The sequence below is a fragment of the Botryllus schlosseri genome, chromosome 1, assembly GCF_051294905.1.
Source record: "Botryllus schlosseri isolate E-star chromosome 1, Bs_hap1, whole genome shotgun sequence".
Lineage (NCBI taxonomy): Eukaryota > Metazoa > Chordata > Ascidiacea > Stolidobranchia > Styelidae > Botryllus > Botryllus schlosseri.
Window position 1 is genome coordinate 4,056,875 of NC_137236.1, and position 19,684 is coordinate 4,076,558.

Sequence of the window (19,684 nt, forward strand, 5' to 3'; positions counted from 1 at the left end):
CACAAAATTGCAATATAATGAAAAGATAGGATGGTGGCAAAACTATTGAGAGCAATCTTTCGGTCAGACACCCACCTTGGCCTACATCATGGATCATGCAAATAATAAGCATGCACACTGCACACTGAATTTAAGAAAGGATATCCAGTGGTACTTTCAAAATATCATGTTAGATAGAACCTGATATTGTGCTGTGTCAGACAATTTGTCTATTCTTTTACTAGTTTGTGTATTTGGTGTTTGATTTTTTGAAGTTGTGTTTGCATTTTCTCAATGACTCCGTGTAAAGTGTGCTAAAATCTTGAAGTTTAGTCCCACCATCCTTTGAAGACAGTGCTGGGATCAAGTAATATCTCCGAGTCTTTTCCAATTCATACCTACTTGATATCCATCACCAATCAGTGTTCCCCACAAATTAGTCGAAGTCATGGGGTACTAATAATTGGTTTAGGGCAGTCTTGGACAACCTCAGAACTTTCAGCTTTTCTAAATAGACTACAATTGAATTATAGCCAAGCCTTCACATTTCTTCCCATAAAAGATAAGAATTAGAATTTCTGAATTCGCAAAAACTTGGAAATTGAATCAAGTTAGTTCAGTTCATATAATTCAGAGTTGATTCTCATGAGCATGTGAAGGCCAAATGTTTTTTCAGCAAACTTGAATTGTGTCGCACTATACAGTTCTCCTGCTGTAATTTCGAAGAAACTTGAAATTAATTTAAAAATAAAATGGGAGCATAGAAACATTTCACATATTCATTTAGAATTATAACTGTAATCAGAATTATGACTGTAATCAGACAGCTGGAATTATGTAGGTGTCCAGGTCTGCTTTAGGGATAGGGAGTTGCACAAATGAGACCTGCCGAGGAAAATACTGAGCCCCCGTGTCGAAATGCAAATTTGGAATGATGTTCATCTCTCAGAAGGAGATATTTTTTTCAGTTTCGACTGGTGGCAAGGGATTCCAAGATATCTGGAGCAATGACAATCTTTACCTAGGTTTACCACATTTTGGGAGTCTAGACTTACAGTGCCGGAGTAAAATCCCCACCCAATAGCAAATTAACTAAGAGATCTATCGACTACTCGGGACCTATCATCTGGAATGCATTACCACCACATATCCGTGAATTACCTTATAATAGATCCAAAAAAGCCCTACTTGATCACCTCTTGACGTTACACTAACACTGTTGCCCTACCTCGCCCAGACATTGCTTCATTGATCATTTGCTACCATCGTTTAATTTATCGTCTGTTTTATTTTTTAACTACTGTAACCTTTTTTACAGCCAGACTGTTTACAGTCAAGTGTACCTGTTTGATGCTGATGTGATCAGACTAGATGATCTTGATGGTCTTATCGATCATTACTATCTAATACCGAATACTGTGCAAGCATATTTTCTGTACCACCACCACCGCCGTGTGTTATGTAATTGAGTTGGATGAAAATAAGACTCTCTCTCGGAAATATTGGATAAATTTCTTGCGAATTGGTAATCGGTTGACTAAAATAAATTTAAAAAGTCTACTTTCTCGCTTAACTGTCGAAAAAAAATTTATTCCGTTCAAGATCAATAATTATTGAACTGAATTGTAATTCAAGAATCACTGGCGTAACGGATGCCGTTGCCAGCTGCAGAAAAACGGTCGGTGGTATTCCTTGCTTGAAACGTTGAATATCGATAAATTAAATGTTTGGCACGCAAGCTGATAAATATTTGACATTTTGGCACGCTGCACAAAAAAGGATGCCGGCCCCTGGTGTGGTGTATTAAGAATAGGGTCGTGGCAAGGGTATTGAATGCTTGTACAATAACCCAACCTTGAACCACTTATAACGGTAATAAATGATGACATGTTCGCGGAATTTGTTTTCGTATTTCCTCAATGATAATATGTACAATGTGATAAAATCATTAGTAGCCACTGCTGCGATCAGGTGTATACATTCAAGTCCTTTCCTATCCATATCAAAGTCATGCGCATTGCCCATCACCAATCAGTGTTCGTGTAGAAGTAATTATGTAGAAGTAATCGATATGTATAAAAGACGAAGTGCATAGTTGTAGGGCGGAATGAATACTACTCTAGTTCGAACGCTCGTGTGAATAAAACGGTCTTGATCTTGCGTTTGAAAACATATAGCAAGTCGCATAGTCTGATAGAAAATGTGATGTGATGGAGCAAAAGTAACACCAGACTCGGATTCATCCCCCCAAATTATTTGAGCATGATCGAAGCAAATCATAGCGCAAAAATCGGGCGGATGAGTGTTTTCATAATAGAATCGACAGCAGTAATTTTCGTGCTGTTGATATTTTTTATGTTGTACAATATCGCTGTATGACGATTGCTACACAATCTAATGATACTCTTCGTTTAGATTAATTCTACACATTCATACATGGCCGATGTGGGCATATTGTCATTGAGATAAGCCTTATCCGCTGAATATTCGTTCAAGAATCAGATGGAAATTTGTTCCTCGCATTTTCAACTTGAGCATTTGATCTTGAATGTTGGACTTCCAACGCCATATTGATATGCAAGCGGGCATGAAAAATCACAACTGTGATATATGTGGGAAAGTATTTACCAGGAAGGGTAGCATCAACCTTCATATTATGCGTATCCATGCTGGCGTTAAAAATTATAACTGTGATGTATGTGGGAAAGCATTTACAGTGAAGGGAGACCTGATGCGTCATATGAAGATCCATGCTGGCGTCAAAAATCATAACTGCGATGTATGTGGGAAAGCATTTACTCGGCAAGGCAATCTCATGCGTCATATGAATATTCATGCTGGCGTTAAGAATCATTTCTGTGATGTATGTGGAAAAGCATTTACACTGAAGGGGGACCTCAAACTTCATATGGATATCCATGCTGGCGTTAAAAATCATATCTGCGATGTATGTGGAAAAGCATTTGCTAGGAAGACAGATCTCGTGTTTCATTTGGAGATCCATGCTGGCGTCAATAATCACGATTGTGATGTATGTGGGAAAGCATTTACTAGGAAGCAAGACCTCATGCGTCATGTAGATATCCATGCTGGCCGTAAAAGTCATTTATGTGATGTATGTGGGATTGCATTTACACAGAAGGGTAGCCTCAAGCTTCATATGGATATCCATGCTGGCGGTAAAAGTCATTTATGTGATGTATGTGGGATTGCATTTACACAGAAGGGTAGCCTCAAGCTTCATATGGATATCCATGCTGGCGTCAAAAATCATAAATGCCATGTATGTGGGAAAGCATTTACTAGGAAGAGTGACCTCATGCGTCATGTAGATATCCATGCTGGCGTTAAGAATCATTTCTGTGATGTATGTGGGATAGCATTTACACAGGAGGATGGCCTCAAGCATCATATGGATATCCATGCTGGCGTCAAAAATCATACCTGCGATGTATGTGGGAAAGCATTTACTAGGAAGAGAGACCTCATGTGTCATGTAAATATACATGCTGGCGTTAAGAAATATTTCTGTGATGTATGTGGGAAAGCATTTACTCAGAAGAGTAACCTCAAGCGACACATGTATGCATGCTGGCATCAAAAATCATAAATGTGAAGTATGTGGGAAAGCGTTTACTGAGAAGGGATACCTCATGTGTCATGTGGATATGCATGCTGGCATCAAACAGCATGGATGCGGCATATGTAGGAAATCATATACTCAAAAATGCAACCTCAAGCGTCATATGTATATGCATCCAGACGTCAAAACTGATATTTGTGGGAAATAATTACTATAAGCGTCATATTATGTTGGTGTCAATAATTAAAATGAAGGGGTGCGAAAAATATTTTACTGCTATGTACATAACAAAGGCTTAATACGGATATGTATGGTGGAATCGTTAACTATGTTTGCATTTTTCTGCCAAAACATTAACTCTGTACCACTGTACAATTGCCTCGAGTGTCATGCAGTTTGATATGTACAGTTCTATTGATTGATCATTTCAAAATACTCGATGGTGCTGATAGAATCGCAAGACGGGGAAGACGTCGAAATAAATTGGTGTATTATTTCGATCAAACCTTGGTCTCGAATATGTAAATAAGTGTTAAAAGTAGCAGAGGATAACATAGAAGAAAAAGCAATTGAAACTATGAGACTTCAAAATCGTAATGTCGTATATGCAGGAAAGAATGTTATCGAATTGGTCACCTTGAATGTTATGTGAATGATTATATTATTCATCCCAATAGCCATGAGTGTAACGTTTGTAACGAAATGTCAATCCTGAGTATAATCTCAAGTGCCAGCAAGTGAGGCATGCAGGGTTTGGTAAAATCAAATATCGAAGGGATTCTATTCTGAATCGAGTATCAGGCTTCGAATCGTGTACTAAGCTATATTAATTCATTTTTACATCAAAACAGCGTGAATGGTGTGGAAAGTTCTAATAATGTACCTGTAATATGACCGAAATGAATATCAGTCAGTTATACATCACAATAAAGAGTATATGTTACTTTTTGACCGTACCTATGTCATTGCACTTTATTGGGACACCGGTGTGAATCACGACTTTACGGAAATGTTATTTAAACTAACGCGTGGACAGTTATGGGTTGTTTCGTATGCTGCAATACGACCAATCGAGGTTTACAATCCCCACAGTGGAAAACTATCAAAGGTGTAATTCTCTGCATAAATTAACTCACATAGAAGAGGAGCATTTGATTTCATTACACAAAAATATCACATCTCACTACTCGACTAGAATCACTGAAGTTAATTCCCGAATCATTGTGCCCGCAGCCATTCACGTAACCGGTCGGTAAAAACATGGTATCGACTCAGGTTCACATTTTGAGACCATACAACATATTGCGATAACTTATCCGATGAATACATGTGAAAGAGCCAACCTTCGTTGCACATTCAGCTGTCAGGAAGAAAATGCACGCGGGAATGTTGTGTCTAATTTTTGCGGACAACCTATAAGCAGTCGTCCTTGATTTATGACCACCCAAGAGAAGACTATCTTCTACCAGACCAGTTACTTGACGGTCAAGTAGGCCTAGTTCTAGTTGTAAATTTTGAAAAGTAAGTAGTCGTAGTTGCGCATTTCAGTGCGATTTTTTTGTAAAACAACTAGAAAATACGTATCGTCGTTTTGCGTGAATCGTGTTGCCGGTGTTTCGTTATGTGATGGTATTACAGCCATATTGTCAGCTTAGGGTCTTGGCTATTACCAGTGGCGTATCCAGCGTTTAGTGGGTGTGAGATCTCTCACATTTTAAACTCTAATTAACGTCCTTTGAAATTTAAACTCCGGGCATATTCAATATTTTATAGGTCATTTACAATTGCTAACGCATACGTTACGTTTTCGTATACGCGGATTGACCTCGTACGGTGTACGAAATGAATCTCTCGCACACATACAACGCTAAAATTATAGAAATGCAAGAAATATACGTGGTACTTATCTAGCCCCGTGAAACAGTGATATAGTCATCATGGCTGTATGGGGAAGACTGTCTCAATCTTTATTAAACAGCCACCCCTGCGTCATCATAGTCAGTAACGAATTAGTCTACTCCCACTTTTTCATTGTTGACAATGAGGCATCGCAAGCACTTGCGGTACTTACTCAAGTGACTCTGTTATTACTATTTCCACTCATGTTTTTTTTGTTATTCATGATGTCTGTCGACAGCTATCGTCATTTACACCAGGCCGATACTCTTCATGCTTTTTCCGCACGGCCTACTTCTAGACTTTTTGTAAGACACCGCTTACGCTTATGAATTCTGAAGTCGACCTCGGTCGGACTAGAATCAGCACCTTTTCATGCTGCAGCCGCGGATTATACCACTGCGCTATTTCGCCACTCAAGTATTTTGCGGCAACACTACTTACTTGACACACTTTGTATTTTGAAAAGTAGAGCGTAGTTTTAAGTTCAGTCACTGTTTCGATCCTGATCAACCATATTCAATTTTTAAAACGACAGCACTTTTGTGGTCTTTCAATATCTCCCTCTGCAAGAAGTTTCGAGATGTCTTCAGCATCTCTAATTGCGCCCATAATCCAATGAATAGGTACTTCGTGAATTCCACTTCAAATCGAGTAACAAGGTTAGCCTATTTTTAACCTTCCTTACCTGTGACACCTTACTGAGTGACCTTTTACTGTGACTACTGCAATAATTTAATCCGACACATGATCTATTATGATAAATAACATCAACTCACTTTACAGAAGAAAGGTTCTACTGACAAAGCTACACTGGATTTATTCACACACAACGATCCGAAGTCATTTTATACAAAGTCAATCACATAATATTCATGCTGTCCAGACTCAGAATATTGCAAAGAACAATACATTCATAGTATGCATTCATTGGTTAACTTTAGGCTCAGAAAGAGTCAGCTGCAAAGCTTAGAGCGATGCAATTTGCGAATAGAAGTATACTGCTCGTCGTATTCAGCGTTGCGCGAATCCTCTTCACATCTTCAAACATGAATCTTCGCAAGATTGCATCCGTATTTTTGTAGCAGTTTGAATTTGTAGGTTGTGAAGTGACGTTCTCGGTCTATGTAAATCACATGATCGCATCATAGGATACAGAATCACTTTGGTGTGGTCCTGGATGATGAAAAAATAGATGAGAGAAGCAGAGGTGCTCAAACTAAGTCCCATTGTAAGTGATATTGTAGATTTCCAATCAACTACAAGTAAAAGTAGAATTAATGCCACATATCTATATTGAGTTACAACTTGGTAGGAGGAGGTCATCAAATTAGTCAGTGTTGCTATGCAAGTAGAAGTAACGTCGTAAATTGAGAGTCAATTACAATTGGAAATAGGAGGTGACTTGAGCAGTCGGTGATGTTACAGATGAAGTAACCTCATAAATTCCTAATCAACTGCAAGCCGAAGTAACGATTTCAAAGACAAAAACTACTTGAAGCGATTGTTTGTGGCTGAGGTAATCAGTGATGCTACTCGAGTAGAAGTCCAGACTTTAATAGAGCCATTTCATAAATTTTTCAGTCAAGTCACGCAAATTCGGACTTTATCCGAGTCACTTGATATATTTTCCAAGTCAAATCACACAAATGTAGACTTTATTCGAGTCAAAGCAAGTCGTTTGATCAATTGTCATGTCAGGTAACACTTTAGTCAAGCCATTTCATAAATTTTCAATTCAAGTACAATAAAATAATTCCATCAAACTTGATCGAATGCTAGCACATGTAGGTCCAGAAATATTTGAGCAAGGTTTCCTTCTCGGTTTGAGTGCTCAGGCACTGTGCAGTAAGACTATGTCATGTCTCTGTCAATGTATTCCACTTGCACATTGTCTGATTACAGAAGTATTAGCGTGCTACTGTTGAAAAGTACGTCTTTGCTGTTTTCACATAGTTGCTAACCTGAAATTTGAATAAAAACATCATTTTGCAGCTATTGGAAGGCCTGCTATAGTAATGATAATATTGAATTTGGATTTGAATTTGAATTAATGAATTTATTACAGACATCCCAAGGCCGGTTTTATTCGGGACAATATTAAAATACTTACATACATCCTCGAGCAACGAAACGCCAAGATATATTACACAAGACAGAATCATATCATATAATATGGAAGCGGTTCTTTATTGACACAATTCCTAGTTTTCAGTTCGCGTTGAGTGTTAGCGTGTATTGGTCTGTACAAGATGGCCACCACCAGAGTTTGACAGCTAGAAAATCTTAAGTAGTTCCCTAATGAATTAGAAGTAGTCTGTACATTGAGCTTGGTTCGTTACACACGTTAGAGTTCTCCTGTAGCATTTTCAGGAAAACCATCTCACAGTAAGTCAATAAGCAGCAATCGCTTCTTTTACATCTAATTGAGTTGAAATTTACGGCTTTACATCTACTTGTACTAGCATACCAAATATAACTACTTTCACTACCACTTAATGCCACGAGAATTAATTTTCATTTGTCGTTGAAATCGCTACTGCAGTAATTGAATAGAAATAATTTACTAGGACAGTTCCATTCAAGTAGCATTGTTGACTACTTTTTCTACCTTCTATCTCCACATGAATGAGTTTTGATCTGTCTTTGAATCGATACATTTACTTGTAATTGACTATTACTTGGATTGATGTTACTTTTTATTGAGTAGCATTACCGACTGACTACTTTGACTACATTCTATCTCTGCATGAAATAGCATAGACATGTCCTGGAAATTGCAACTTTTACTTGAAATAGAGTGTAAATTTATGGCGCTACTTCTATTGGAGTGGTCTTGCGAACTGTTTTGACCACCGATGTATTTATTGAAATAGATTGTAAGCTCTTTTTGTCAGTGAGCTCCTTTTATCCAGACATAGTGACAATACAAAAATAGCCTTACCGAATCCAGCTTTATCTGTCACATCCGCCAATCCAATGCACAGGAGCAGGTTGCAGGGTCTTCTGCCTCATCTGTTGAATAGAACTCAGTTTTGATTTACAGAAATGCAATACATAGCTAATGCTAACCATTTTTTGGTCATGTCATATACCGGCTAGAGTTGTAATTTGGATCTATGATATCTGCTTGACTCGATATGCATACGGAGTTCTCAACCCCGGTGGATTTCAACGACCCTTTTTGAATTTGAGCCAAATTTGTACACAGGAATATTCTATGCACCATTCTCTGATACATGTTGAACTCAATATATATATATGGAACTCCAAATAGCTTTCATTTGTACCAACACTTTTTGAAATTAGGATTAGCACCAATTTGAATTTCGACACATCGGTCAACTATACATCGATATCATTTTACAAATTGAATTTGCTTGAAGAATTTCTGATATTCCTATGTTATTGCGACACTCATAAATTGATTTGAGCCTGAGCCATTACCTGATTAGGATATTAATATATGAAATCTAGGAATTGCAGAAGTAGCTTACATTTCAATGAAGAAGTCTATTCAGAATAAAGTCAAGTAGTGGTTTAAAGAAAATAAATATGCACCCATATACATAGCAGACTTCAATGTCTGATTGGTGTCGATCAGTTTCTGGAGTTGAGCCTCCAGTTCGGCGATATGGAAGTCTGGTGATTCGTTACTGTATATATAGATCGCCTCTGGCTTGTCACCAACAGGTTTCTGTGTCTCTGCATTAGCGGCACCTGTCATGTAAAACAATAAGCTGCTACAACTATTTGATAATAGCACTATGTTTGTGATAAGGGGTAGAAAATTTCTTTTACTTTGCAAACATACTACAGGTTAAACTTTGGATTGGTAAGCTTTTTATCTATACGACCTCAAAAAAGTCGAAGGCAACTCTATACTCTGCTGTAAAACAGGCATCCCTGCACAGAAGTGTTCGGGTGCAGCTTTTATAGATTATTTCATATCCAAACATAACAAGAGCTGTGAAGCTGTTCAAATAAATGATCTATACCTTTGAACATGCGACTTACGCTAGATGCCATATCATTTGAATATCAGCTTTATTGGTGAAGGTGCTAGTTACCGGTCTTGTCGGTATCGGACAGGATTGGAACCAAGTCACAAGATTCTGAATCACAAGTCAATATTTCTTCCATGGTATTGACTCCAATCATATCCAATTCACAAACAAGTCAAGTCCCGGTCAACGTGCAAACGGTCAAGTCCGAGTCATAGTTTTGGGACTCGAGTCCGTACCCGAGTCGTGTTTAACTGCTTTTCCTAACTCTACTCTAGTGAAACGAACTCCTAGGATTCACAATATATTCATTTATCTCGCTCTTAACCAGAGATGGTCAGTAAAGAAGTACTCTTTCTTCGTCAAAGTACTCAAGTAGGTTTCGTTTACTTGCAATACTTACTCAAGTGGTAATGATTGTAGACAAATGCCATTTTTCCATCACAATTTTCAGTTCTCAATCCAAAACTAGGCCTGGAATATCGACCGTTTAACCTACTTGGTAATCCCTACTTTTAGCATTACTTGAGTGTAAAGTTACGTCGTTACTTCTACTTGAGTACCAGTGATGACTACTTTGACCACCTCTACTCTCAATTGGTTTATTCAAACATAAAATACACTTTCTGGTTTGATTTGTCATAAGTTATGACTTCGTTGAGTCATGTGCAATGACTTGAGTCGAGTCATGACTAAGTCATTATGACCCTGGTTCGGCTCAAAGATCCAATATTGGTTGTGCTCTCAACGTAACTAGGTCTGGTCGTAATGGTTCAAGTACTCGAATTTGAATTGAGTATTTATTCCAATGATTCCAGTCGACAAGTGAGGGATGATTCTCTCAATTACTGAAATGATACTCATGACTCAAGCACTGGATTTTGTCCATTCATAACCATATTAAAGACTTGTAAAAATGTCACTTTTAAAACTTGGCTCCATTTGACTTTGTGATATTGTAGGTGTGTCCGCCAAGCAGGTTGTCGGCAGTTGTTGTGGAATGTAGCCTTAAAACACTCACTGGACAGTGCTTGCTCTTCGGTAGTTCATTTTCATGGGTCAATAGACAACGAGCTGTGAAAATCATGGTAAGTGAGTGTTGGAAACGACTCACTGTCTTGGAGTCGCAAGTCATATCGAGTCATTGCACATTTTGAATCGAGTCAAGTTACTCAAGTTTTCGAGGCAAGTCAAGTTACTCGATTTTTAATGTGACTCGAGTCAAGTCAAGACACTTGAACAAGTTGACGCGGTCATCCCAATACTGCAGAACATATTAGAATAAAAGGCAAAATATCAACCCCGAAGTCAGAGATATCTTTTGATACGATCAAAAGCTGGTGGTGATTATTTTGCGGAATTCATTCTGGCATTCAAGCGGTTACAATGCATATACCAACGATAAAGAAAAACATGCATCAAATTATCAAGTCATATTTTGTTGCTAGTGCTGGCACAATGATTCGACTCTAGTTGTGAGATGATATGCTTCTTGCCACCAGCAGTTAATTTTATCAGCGAGAATTATGATTTCGTCCCCATTTTATAACGTGGAAGGCTGTAAACCTCAATTGGTCGTATCGCAGCTTAAAAACTATTTAGTATAAAGGTTCAGTGTTAGTGGAAATGACATGTATATCAAGTCGTGATCAAGCAACGCACTGTCACACGGTGGAACTAAATACGTATGGTTCAAAAAATACAAAATTATTTAGGGAGGTGTAGAAATGACATTACACTCTTTGTGGTCGCATATTTGAACTTTCCACATTTTTCAAAACGTTATGCCGTCACAAGAGGCGATACTTAAATACTCAACCTGAAGCCGAATACTCGGATCAGGATAGAATCAGTCAGGTACTCGATTTCGCCCAGACCTACACTACATTTAAGACCCTCGCGACCTATTTTTATAAAAAATCCCGGAGCAATGGTGCTATTGGTGCATCATACTCACAAAACACAACCAAGCGACCAGGTGTCCAGTTCGAAACCGTGTCCATTCTTGCCGAGAACTTCCGGGTCAATAATAGTTGGGACTGCCGCGGTGCCACTAAGAGACATATTCATTGTGTGGTTGTCACAGTCGACCTTGGTGGCTCAACTGAATTCTTCAAACTTCACGACAATATTGTTTAGGAAGAGGTTCTCCAGCTGCCAATACAAATTTTACATCAAGTTACACAAGTATATAGAGCTTTACATCAAACGATCCATCCAGTTAAATTATGACAAACTAGAGTAACTGCTGCTTTTTTGAGTAGTCTAGTTTTAGTTGTACATTTACGCATCTTAAAAGCATGCCGTTTTAGTTCAAGTTGTGCATTGTAATAGAAATTTAGTAGCCGAACAACTTGAAAATGCATGCCATCATGACGCTTGTGTTCTGTTGTGTGATGATCTTGCGTACATTGGTAACTCGGAGTCATCACTACCAGAAGACAGTCATATAACCAGGAGTAGTTTTACAGGGTCGAAACCCCTCCCGTCTGAAACTCAAAACCATGTCTGTTTATAATGCCCATTCTATCTTCAATATTTCTTCGCTCATTCGTAATTCAGAAATTAAAATATCAGTGAGTACTTGGCTATATTTTAGTTAGTTAGTTGCGGTTTTTTTATCGCTTGTTGATTCTAGTGTGAGTTATGAGGTTTTAAAACTGATTAGTTCTAGTTGTAGTTGCACATATTAAAAATCCAGTAGTTTGCACTGTCTGGAACCAACGCAGACAATGTTACCTGGATATCTCTGTGAATAATCTTACGATCGTGAAGGTAAACGACTCCAAGTACAATCTGTTGCATGTAATAACAAGTCTGCTTCTGTGATGACGCGTCTTTTTTTGTCCAGATTCTTCGACCACTGTCAATAAAAACCAAAGCTAATCGGATTGGTAGAATGAAATCAATAGCAGTATTTGTTGGGTACATTTAAATCAGTGGTTCTCAACCGTTTTGAGTTCGAGTGCAGGTGAAAATTCAACAACAAATTTTGCAGATCGGTGAACGTTCTAAGTTAGAAACTTCATATCACGCTGCCATTTTGATATTTTACTTATTATACGTAGGGCTGTGCAAAATGGAATTTCAGACTGACTTAAAACTGAACCGAGTATTAGCCTTTTAGTCAGATCGAGAATTCCTGTAAACTCCATCATGTCATGAGAACAGCGTGAATGATGTATAAAGTTCAAATAAGGACCTTTGATGCAACCACAAAGAGTGCAATCCCAATTTTGCATCACCACGTTAAAGACTATTTGGCAATTTCTGGACCGCATCTATTTCATCGCACTTTTTGACAATGCTGTCGGTTGCTCAAGATTCCACAGATGTGATTTCCAGTAATCTGTGTAGCTTTTTACTACATGTTTCGTATGCTGCGTACGTCCAATTCAGGTTTACAGCCTCCCACAGTGAGAAATACTGTCGCAACCATAATTCTCGTTGGTAAATCAACACTCAGCTTGGTTTATTAGTAATCATTTTGACTCTTGTGGCAGAGAGTGTATCATTCCAGTATATTCAAACCAAATTCATGGCTCACACCTTGACTCAAATCATTAGAATTGATACTCAATTCAGATCCGAGTACTAAGCTGGATAAATTTTTCCAAATTAGATTAGAATGATGGCAACCGTTTTTTTTTTCAAATGTGCTTACAATTAGAATTACAGCTAAGTAATTTCCTCACAAATCAGACTAGAATTACTAAATTTGCAGAAGTAATACACCCAAATTCAGTACATTTGATATCAATTAGTTGTCAAAGTCTGCCAGAAATGAACATTACAGAGCTGATGCAATTGCGAGCTCCACAGTTTGAGAGACATTAATGTTGTAACAAGGAAATGCTTTTACCTTTTTTAGCACAAACTCGAGAACGATGTCGACAAAAACCTTGTCTTGGAAGAATCTGTAGCATCCAACGACATGCTTGTGATTCAAACTGCGATGGAGATGATCTCTTGAGAAATATTGCATTTCTTGTGATCATCCGCGAGCAATGCCTGGAATTCAGATACAGGATTTTGATAAGTGAGTAGTTCTAGTTCTATTTGTGCATGAAATTCAGTATTTCGTATCATCAGTTAGGCATATTAGTTAGGGATCTTTACCCCGGACTTGAGAAGAATTGAGTTACTAAAACTAATCAAAAATGGTCATTCTATTTCAGCAGTTCCATATGCGGCCCTATGCGAAATGTGTTTAGAACTAGGACTAGAGATGAATTTCACAATCAGGAGATATTGCCACTTCATGAGTGTCAGGAGATGAGGTTTATTTAAATAAGTTGTAATTATAGCCAGACCAATGATATCGTTTGGCCAGTCATATCGAGTCTATAGTAGAGCTGGACCTATATCGGCTATGAGAGGTAAAAATACAGGCAATTTTTGTGGCGTCACAACAGGGTAGCAGGGAAAACTATTGCGATTGCTACATTGGGAATATTCATCTATTTCTCTTAACTTACAAGTGGGCACGTTGGTACTCGAGGATTGAAGTAGATTGAAGTAGACCTGGTTTTGCCAAAAAACTGAACTGTTACATAGGAGGTACAAAACTAGTCTTAAAACATTTGAGTGACTTGAGTATTAGTGTAAGTATATGACAAAACCTACTTCAGTAATCTTAAAAAATGAAGTAGGCTACTATTGTTACTGACTGGCTTTGCATACAAGTGTACAGATGCAGTCTTTATAGTATATTTTATGTCCAAGTATAGCAGCGGCTCTAAAGTTTTTCAAATCAATGTTCTGAAGGTTTCGAAATGTGCCTCACGCTAGTTGCCATATACTCGATTCAGAATCGAATCAATCACGAACTCTGATTTGCTCGGAGCTAGAAAGAAATCTTACCATTAAAACTCTATAGAGGTCGCCTTCGCTGTAGTTGGCGCCATGGTCATGCAGGTTGTGGGCAGTTTCTGTGAAATGTAGCTGTTAAAATACTCGCTCGCTCGCACTTCCTTTGCAGAGGGTCGTTGAGAGGTCGCATGCCAATATTCTGGTGAAAAAAATCACAAATAGTAATAAAATCACAGCTAGTATCATATTTTTATGAGATTGTTTGGGAATCAGGATATGTGGATTTAAAACCATAATATCAATCATGATTTGGATTTGAAATAGTAAACTACTTGCGTAGTTCGATAGGAAGAGATTAAGTATCAGGATAAACCTATTTGTAGACTTGATCAACTAGAAAATTTTCAGCTTTTCCAAATTATATTACGATTGAAATCACAGCTGCTACGTTATTTTATGAATGTTGGAGTAGAATTAGAATCATAGCTACACAGCTTTTTCCAAATCAAAAAATTACAATGATAGCTACGCAGTTTTTTTTACGAATTAGATTTGAATTCGGGTTAAAGCTAAACAGTTTTTCCTCTAAATCAGAGTAAAATGATAGCTACACAGATTTTTCAAAATTAAATTACAATTAGAATTTCAGAATCGACAAAACCTTGGACATGAAGTTCAGTTCGTACCAAATCAGACTTCATTCTCATCAGCAAAAGGATGGCAAGTGTCTGTACACCGAGCTTGGTTGGTTTTGCAAGATACAGTTCTCCTGTTGCAATTTCAGGAAAATCAGAAATCAGATTAATGAGAGCATAGAAAAATTCGACAAATTAGATTAGAATTCGAAGTAGATTACAGCCTCGCTGTATTTATTTTCATTAGACAACTACATCACAATTGTTACCTTGATATCTCTGTGAGTGATCTCATAATCGTGAAGTTAACGATGGTAATCAGAATCTGTCGCATGCAATAATGCGTCTCTGCTTCTGTGATGGCCCGCATTCTTTTGTAAAACCTCCATCAGCGACTCAAAACAAAAATTAAAGCTAATCGGATTGGCAGGATGTAAAAACAATATCATTTGTTGGGAACATCTGAATCAGTGGTTTTCAACCTTTTTGACTTGGCGGGCCTGTAAAATTCAACAACCAATTTTTTGAACCGATAAACCTTCCTAATTCTGAATTTCATTTCATGCTGCCATTTTGATACCTGACTTGTTATGGTCCGTGGACATATGAGCATGCGACATTACAGCATGCGAGACTTCGGCATGCGACAATTTGGCATGCGACACATGAGCATGTGGGTTAAATTACGGGTTAGGGGTAGGTTAGGGTTGGATTTATGGTTGGGTTAGGGTTAGGGTTTAGGTTAGGTTAGGCTAGGTTAGGTTAGGTTAGGCTATGTTTAGGGTTAGGGTAAGTTTTTGGGTTATACAATCACATGCTGAAGTGACGCATGCTGATGTGTTCCAAGCTGAACTGTCGTTTTCCATTGTGTCGCATGCTCATATGTCGGGCAACCTACGCTATACGTAGGGCTGTCAAAAATCAAGTACCTGAATGATTTGGATATGAATCGAGTATTAGGCTTAAAGTCGAGTGTTCGAGTAGCGCTTATTGTGATGCCATACCAGTGTTGATGACGTGGAAAGTTCAAATATGTAACTACAACCAATATAACGCCAGTCCTACATAACATTAAAGACGATTTTGTATCCCTTTACGATTCCTATTTTATTGCACTTTGCGAAAATGCTGAGGTTGATCACGACTTCACAGATACGTCATTTCCACTAATATGCGTTCATGCTTGTACCACATGTTAAGTATGTTGTGATACGACTTATCGAGATTTACAGCTTGGCACAATGGACATGAGTGTCGAAGCAATCATTTTCATTGATCAATCAACTCTGAATGACAAGGAGGGAAGAATTTCAGTGATGGAACGGAACGTTTCTCACTATTCGACTGGATTCAAGAAAATAATGTGCGATTCAGATTCAAGCACACACCCGATTCATTCTGCACAGCTCTTCTCGGCAACGTCACATACGAGCAAGAGCCGTAATTTGGATAAATCATATCTCTATAACTTGACATGAATTTGAGATTAACATTGATTTCAAGATATCGGCCAGATTTTTGTTAATGTCATTTGACAAACAGGATTTCCACAGAGAATATTTGATATTTTTCAGTTGTCGCGACGGTCATGAATGGTTATAAAATCTCTGATTCGTACAAGTAGGGAAGTCAAGTACAAGTACATGTGAGAGGGAAGTCGATTCAAAATGAAATCAATTAGTGATTACATAAATACCAACCCATATTTATAGCAGACTTCAAAGTTGGATTGGTATGGGTAAACCTCTTGAACTGTGCTTCCAATTTTGCCATATTGAAGGCTGGTGATTGATTACTGCATATGATGGTCGCCTCTTGCTTGTCACATATGTGCTTCTGTGTCTCGGTTCTAGCAGCACCTGTCAAGTAAAGAAATAACTTTGCAATAATAGCACTGCATTTGTGATGTGGATTAGTAGGATTTTCTTCATCAAAATGACCTCATAAAAAGTTTATACTTAGCATGGAGCCAGACAAGAAATCGAATTCGCAAAGCCGGTTGGCAGGATACAGGCTACAAGAACACCCGGCTTCACGCTCAATACCCAACAGGTAATCCAATCACCAAGATGCTGGATTTTGCCCAGTCTCGCTGATAATAATGTCAGAAGTCTTTGCAATATGCAGTAGGCTAAGGCTGGGCACAATCATTCGAGTCGAGTAATGAGAGATTTTTACGAGCACCGAAATGATACGATCCTTGCTGCTCGACAAAGATTATAGTTTTGACAACACTGTTCACTAGGATTGTTCAAAAGCAACTTTTTTTCGGGGTCCGGGGATTCACTGATTAAATTGTAATGTTGGCTAAAAAAGGCTGCACGCCAAAGTTGGCTCAATTCCAACCATCAGAAGCCGCGGCAGATCCAATCAAAATGTCTACAAAAACGATGCAAAAGAAGTATGACACACTTCCAACCTGTAGAAGCAAAGTGATTCTAGTTTTTCATCAATAATTGTGGACCTACCCACCATCAATGCTATTGTTGCAAATCCAAAACTCTCGACTGCAATAACTTTGCATCTACCAGTTGGGAGTGAGCAAAAATTTTTATGCATCATTCTGTTAGGCAAATTAACAATTCCGTGGGGTTACCTGTTAAATTTGAAATTTAATTTTTATTTTTTATTAATCTTCGTCTGGCTGCATGATGAGAAAATTTCAATTGGCTCTGCTGCAACTTTCGCTGGTTGGAATCAAGGCAAATTTGGTGTACAGCCTTTTTTAGGCTACCTAACAATATAATCAGTGAATACTTGAAATCCAAAAATTCTGAACAACCCTACTGTTCACCGTGGAAGCCTTGAAATGTCGATTGGTCGTATCAGAACATAACAAGCATGCAGTACGAAGTTACGCAAGTTAATGGAAATGACATTTCGGTGAAGTCGTGATCAACCCACAGTATTGTCACAAATGCAATGAAATAGGTGTGGTCGATTAAATACGAAATCATCTTCAATGTGATGCAGAATGGCAGATCTGGCATTATATTTTTTGACGTCGCGCAAAAGGTACGTATCTGTACTATCCACATCATTCATACTGTTATGACATCATATTGAGTGATACTCGAAACGTCGACTCAAAATTCCAATACAGGATTCAGATTCAAATCACTCAGGTGCGCTGTCTTCAAAAATGATGCAGGATCAAGAATTTTTATTGAAAAAATCAAATAACTCCGCTTCTACGGCGTGGAATTGAGTGAAATTTCTTTGGCATCGTTTTTGAAGATATTTCATGGGGTTGGCAGTAAAATTTGAAAAATATTTTTTTTTTTTGCATTTTTGGGCAAATTCGAAATTTTCAAACTGTACGAAATCCGCGAATATTGGTTGGAATGAATTCAAATTTGGTGTACGTCGTTTTCTTAAGGCAACCAGACAATTTAATAACGTAGCCAGCAAGATTCAGGAAAAAAGGTTATATTTCAACAGCCCTAGTGTATGGTTTTATTCCCAAATTGGCAAACTACTATACTCGGTCAACTCTGGTTCCGACATGATTTTCAAAGATTATTTACGAATGCAGTACTGCATAGAATGTTACCTTGATAGCTCTGTGGATGATTTTGGCGATCGTGACTATAAAAAAAATCAATCTGTTGCATGTGATGACGAGTCTCTGGTTCTGTGATGGCGCATCTTCTTTTGCAAACTCCATCAGCGACTGACGCCAAAAATAGAAGGTAATTAGATTGCTGGAATGAGAAAAAAGTATTATTTGTTGGACACAACTAAATCAGTGGATCTCAACCTTTATGAGTTAAAGGGACGGTCAAATTTGACAACAGTTTTGCAGACCGGTGAAACTTCCAAACTAGAAACTTCACCTAATATTTGCTTTTTGATACGGAACGTGTAATAAATAGGGCCGGCTGAAATAGAGTATGTGAGTGATTTGGTTCTGAATCGAGTAATGAGTTTGAGTCACCCATGTTAACGTCACAGCAAGACCACAACAATGGATATAATGCTAATTCTAGTCTATAAAGATTATTTTTTTTTTTTTTAGCTATACCTATTTCATCACACTATGGGACGAAGGTTTTGGTTGATCACAACTTCACAGATATGTTATTTTCGGTAACGTGAGTTGCTTTGTACTACAATGTTTTGTATGCTGCAATACGACCAATCCAGGTTTGCAGCTTTCCACAGTGGGAAATATGATCGAAATTATTTTCCCATTGGTTCAGTTCTGCTTATTGTTAAATATATTTTTTCCTTTTTGTGGTATGGAGCGTATATTGTCAGTACTCGACACAATCATTTCCTACTACTAGACTCAAATGATTAGAATTGATACTCGATTCAGATTTGAGTCATCAAATCATTGTGCCCAGCCCTAGTGATCACAGTTGTGTCACTAGAAAATGATCAAATTATCCAAACTAGATTGGGATTTGAATTATATTGAACACGTTTTTCCAAATAAGAGTAGAATTAAAATTAGCTAGTTGGGAAGAGAAATTAAGTTCAGTTCAAATCTGAGTTGATTATCATAAGCATGAGAATAGTAAATGACTGTTCCACACTATACATATAGAAATAGTGGACTAGTTATATTGGAATTATTTACCCTAATATATTATAGTATAATAATGATGTGGTTGTCCAAGTCTACTAGTAGTGAACATTACAGATCTAATGCATTTTCGACCAGCACAGTTAGAGGTACATTATATTTGTAACGAGGAAATGCTTTTACCCTTCTTTTACACAACTCGATAGACAAAATCCTTGTCTTGGAAGAATCAATGAAATCCAAT

The 19,684-nt window shown here is 37.8% G+C and overlaps 2 protein-coding genes across 7 annotated transcripts in view; one reads left to right on the forward strand and one right to left on the reverse strand.

Moving 5' to 3' along the window:
- LOC145444738 (serine/threonine-protein kinase PLK1-like) overlaps positions 1 to 19,684 on the reverse strand; it is a 261,677-nt gene that overhangs the window by 37,474 nt on the left and 204,519 nt on the right. Inside the window, exons 1-6 of one of the 6 annotated variants that reach the window (XR_013916822.1) lie at positions 13,325 to 13,890; positions 12,202 to 12,325; positions 11,420 to 11,616; positions 9,020 to 10,536; positions 8,403 to 8,473; positions 6,212 to 6,634 (exon numbers count right to left, since the gene is read on the reverse strand). Coding sequence is in view for 2 of the 6 variants with exons in the window: in XM_080323077.1 (XP_080179203.1) it covers positions 8,421 to 8,473; positions 9,020 to 9,185 (219 nt within the window). In the remaining 4 variants the exon portion in view is untranslated. Of the gene's footprint in view, positions 1 to 6,211; positions 6,635 to 8,302; positions 8,474 to 9,019; positions 10,537 to 11,419; positions 11,617 to 12,201; positions 12,326 to 13,324; positions 13,891 to 19,684 lie in introns of those variants that run through there. The other 5 variants (XR_013916815.1, XM_080322781.1, XR_013916829.1 and 2 more) reach the window with 5 other exon arrangements.
- Positions 2,350 to 4,763, forward strand: LOC145436321 (uncharacterized). The gene has a single exon (XM_080313703.1). It carries the CDS (start codon positions 2,528 to 2,530, stop codon positions 3,587 to 3,589), a length of 1,062 nt encoding a protein of 353 aa, XP_080169829.1. The 5' UTR covers positions 2,350 to 2,527; the 3' UTR covers positions 3,590 to 4,763.

Bases quoted from the DNA above. Each gene is read 5' to 3' on its own strand.
- LOC145436321 (XM_080313703.1), top strand. From the start codon at position 2,528: ATGTTGGACTTCCAACGCCATATTGATATGCAAGCGGGCATGAAAAAT.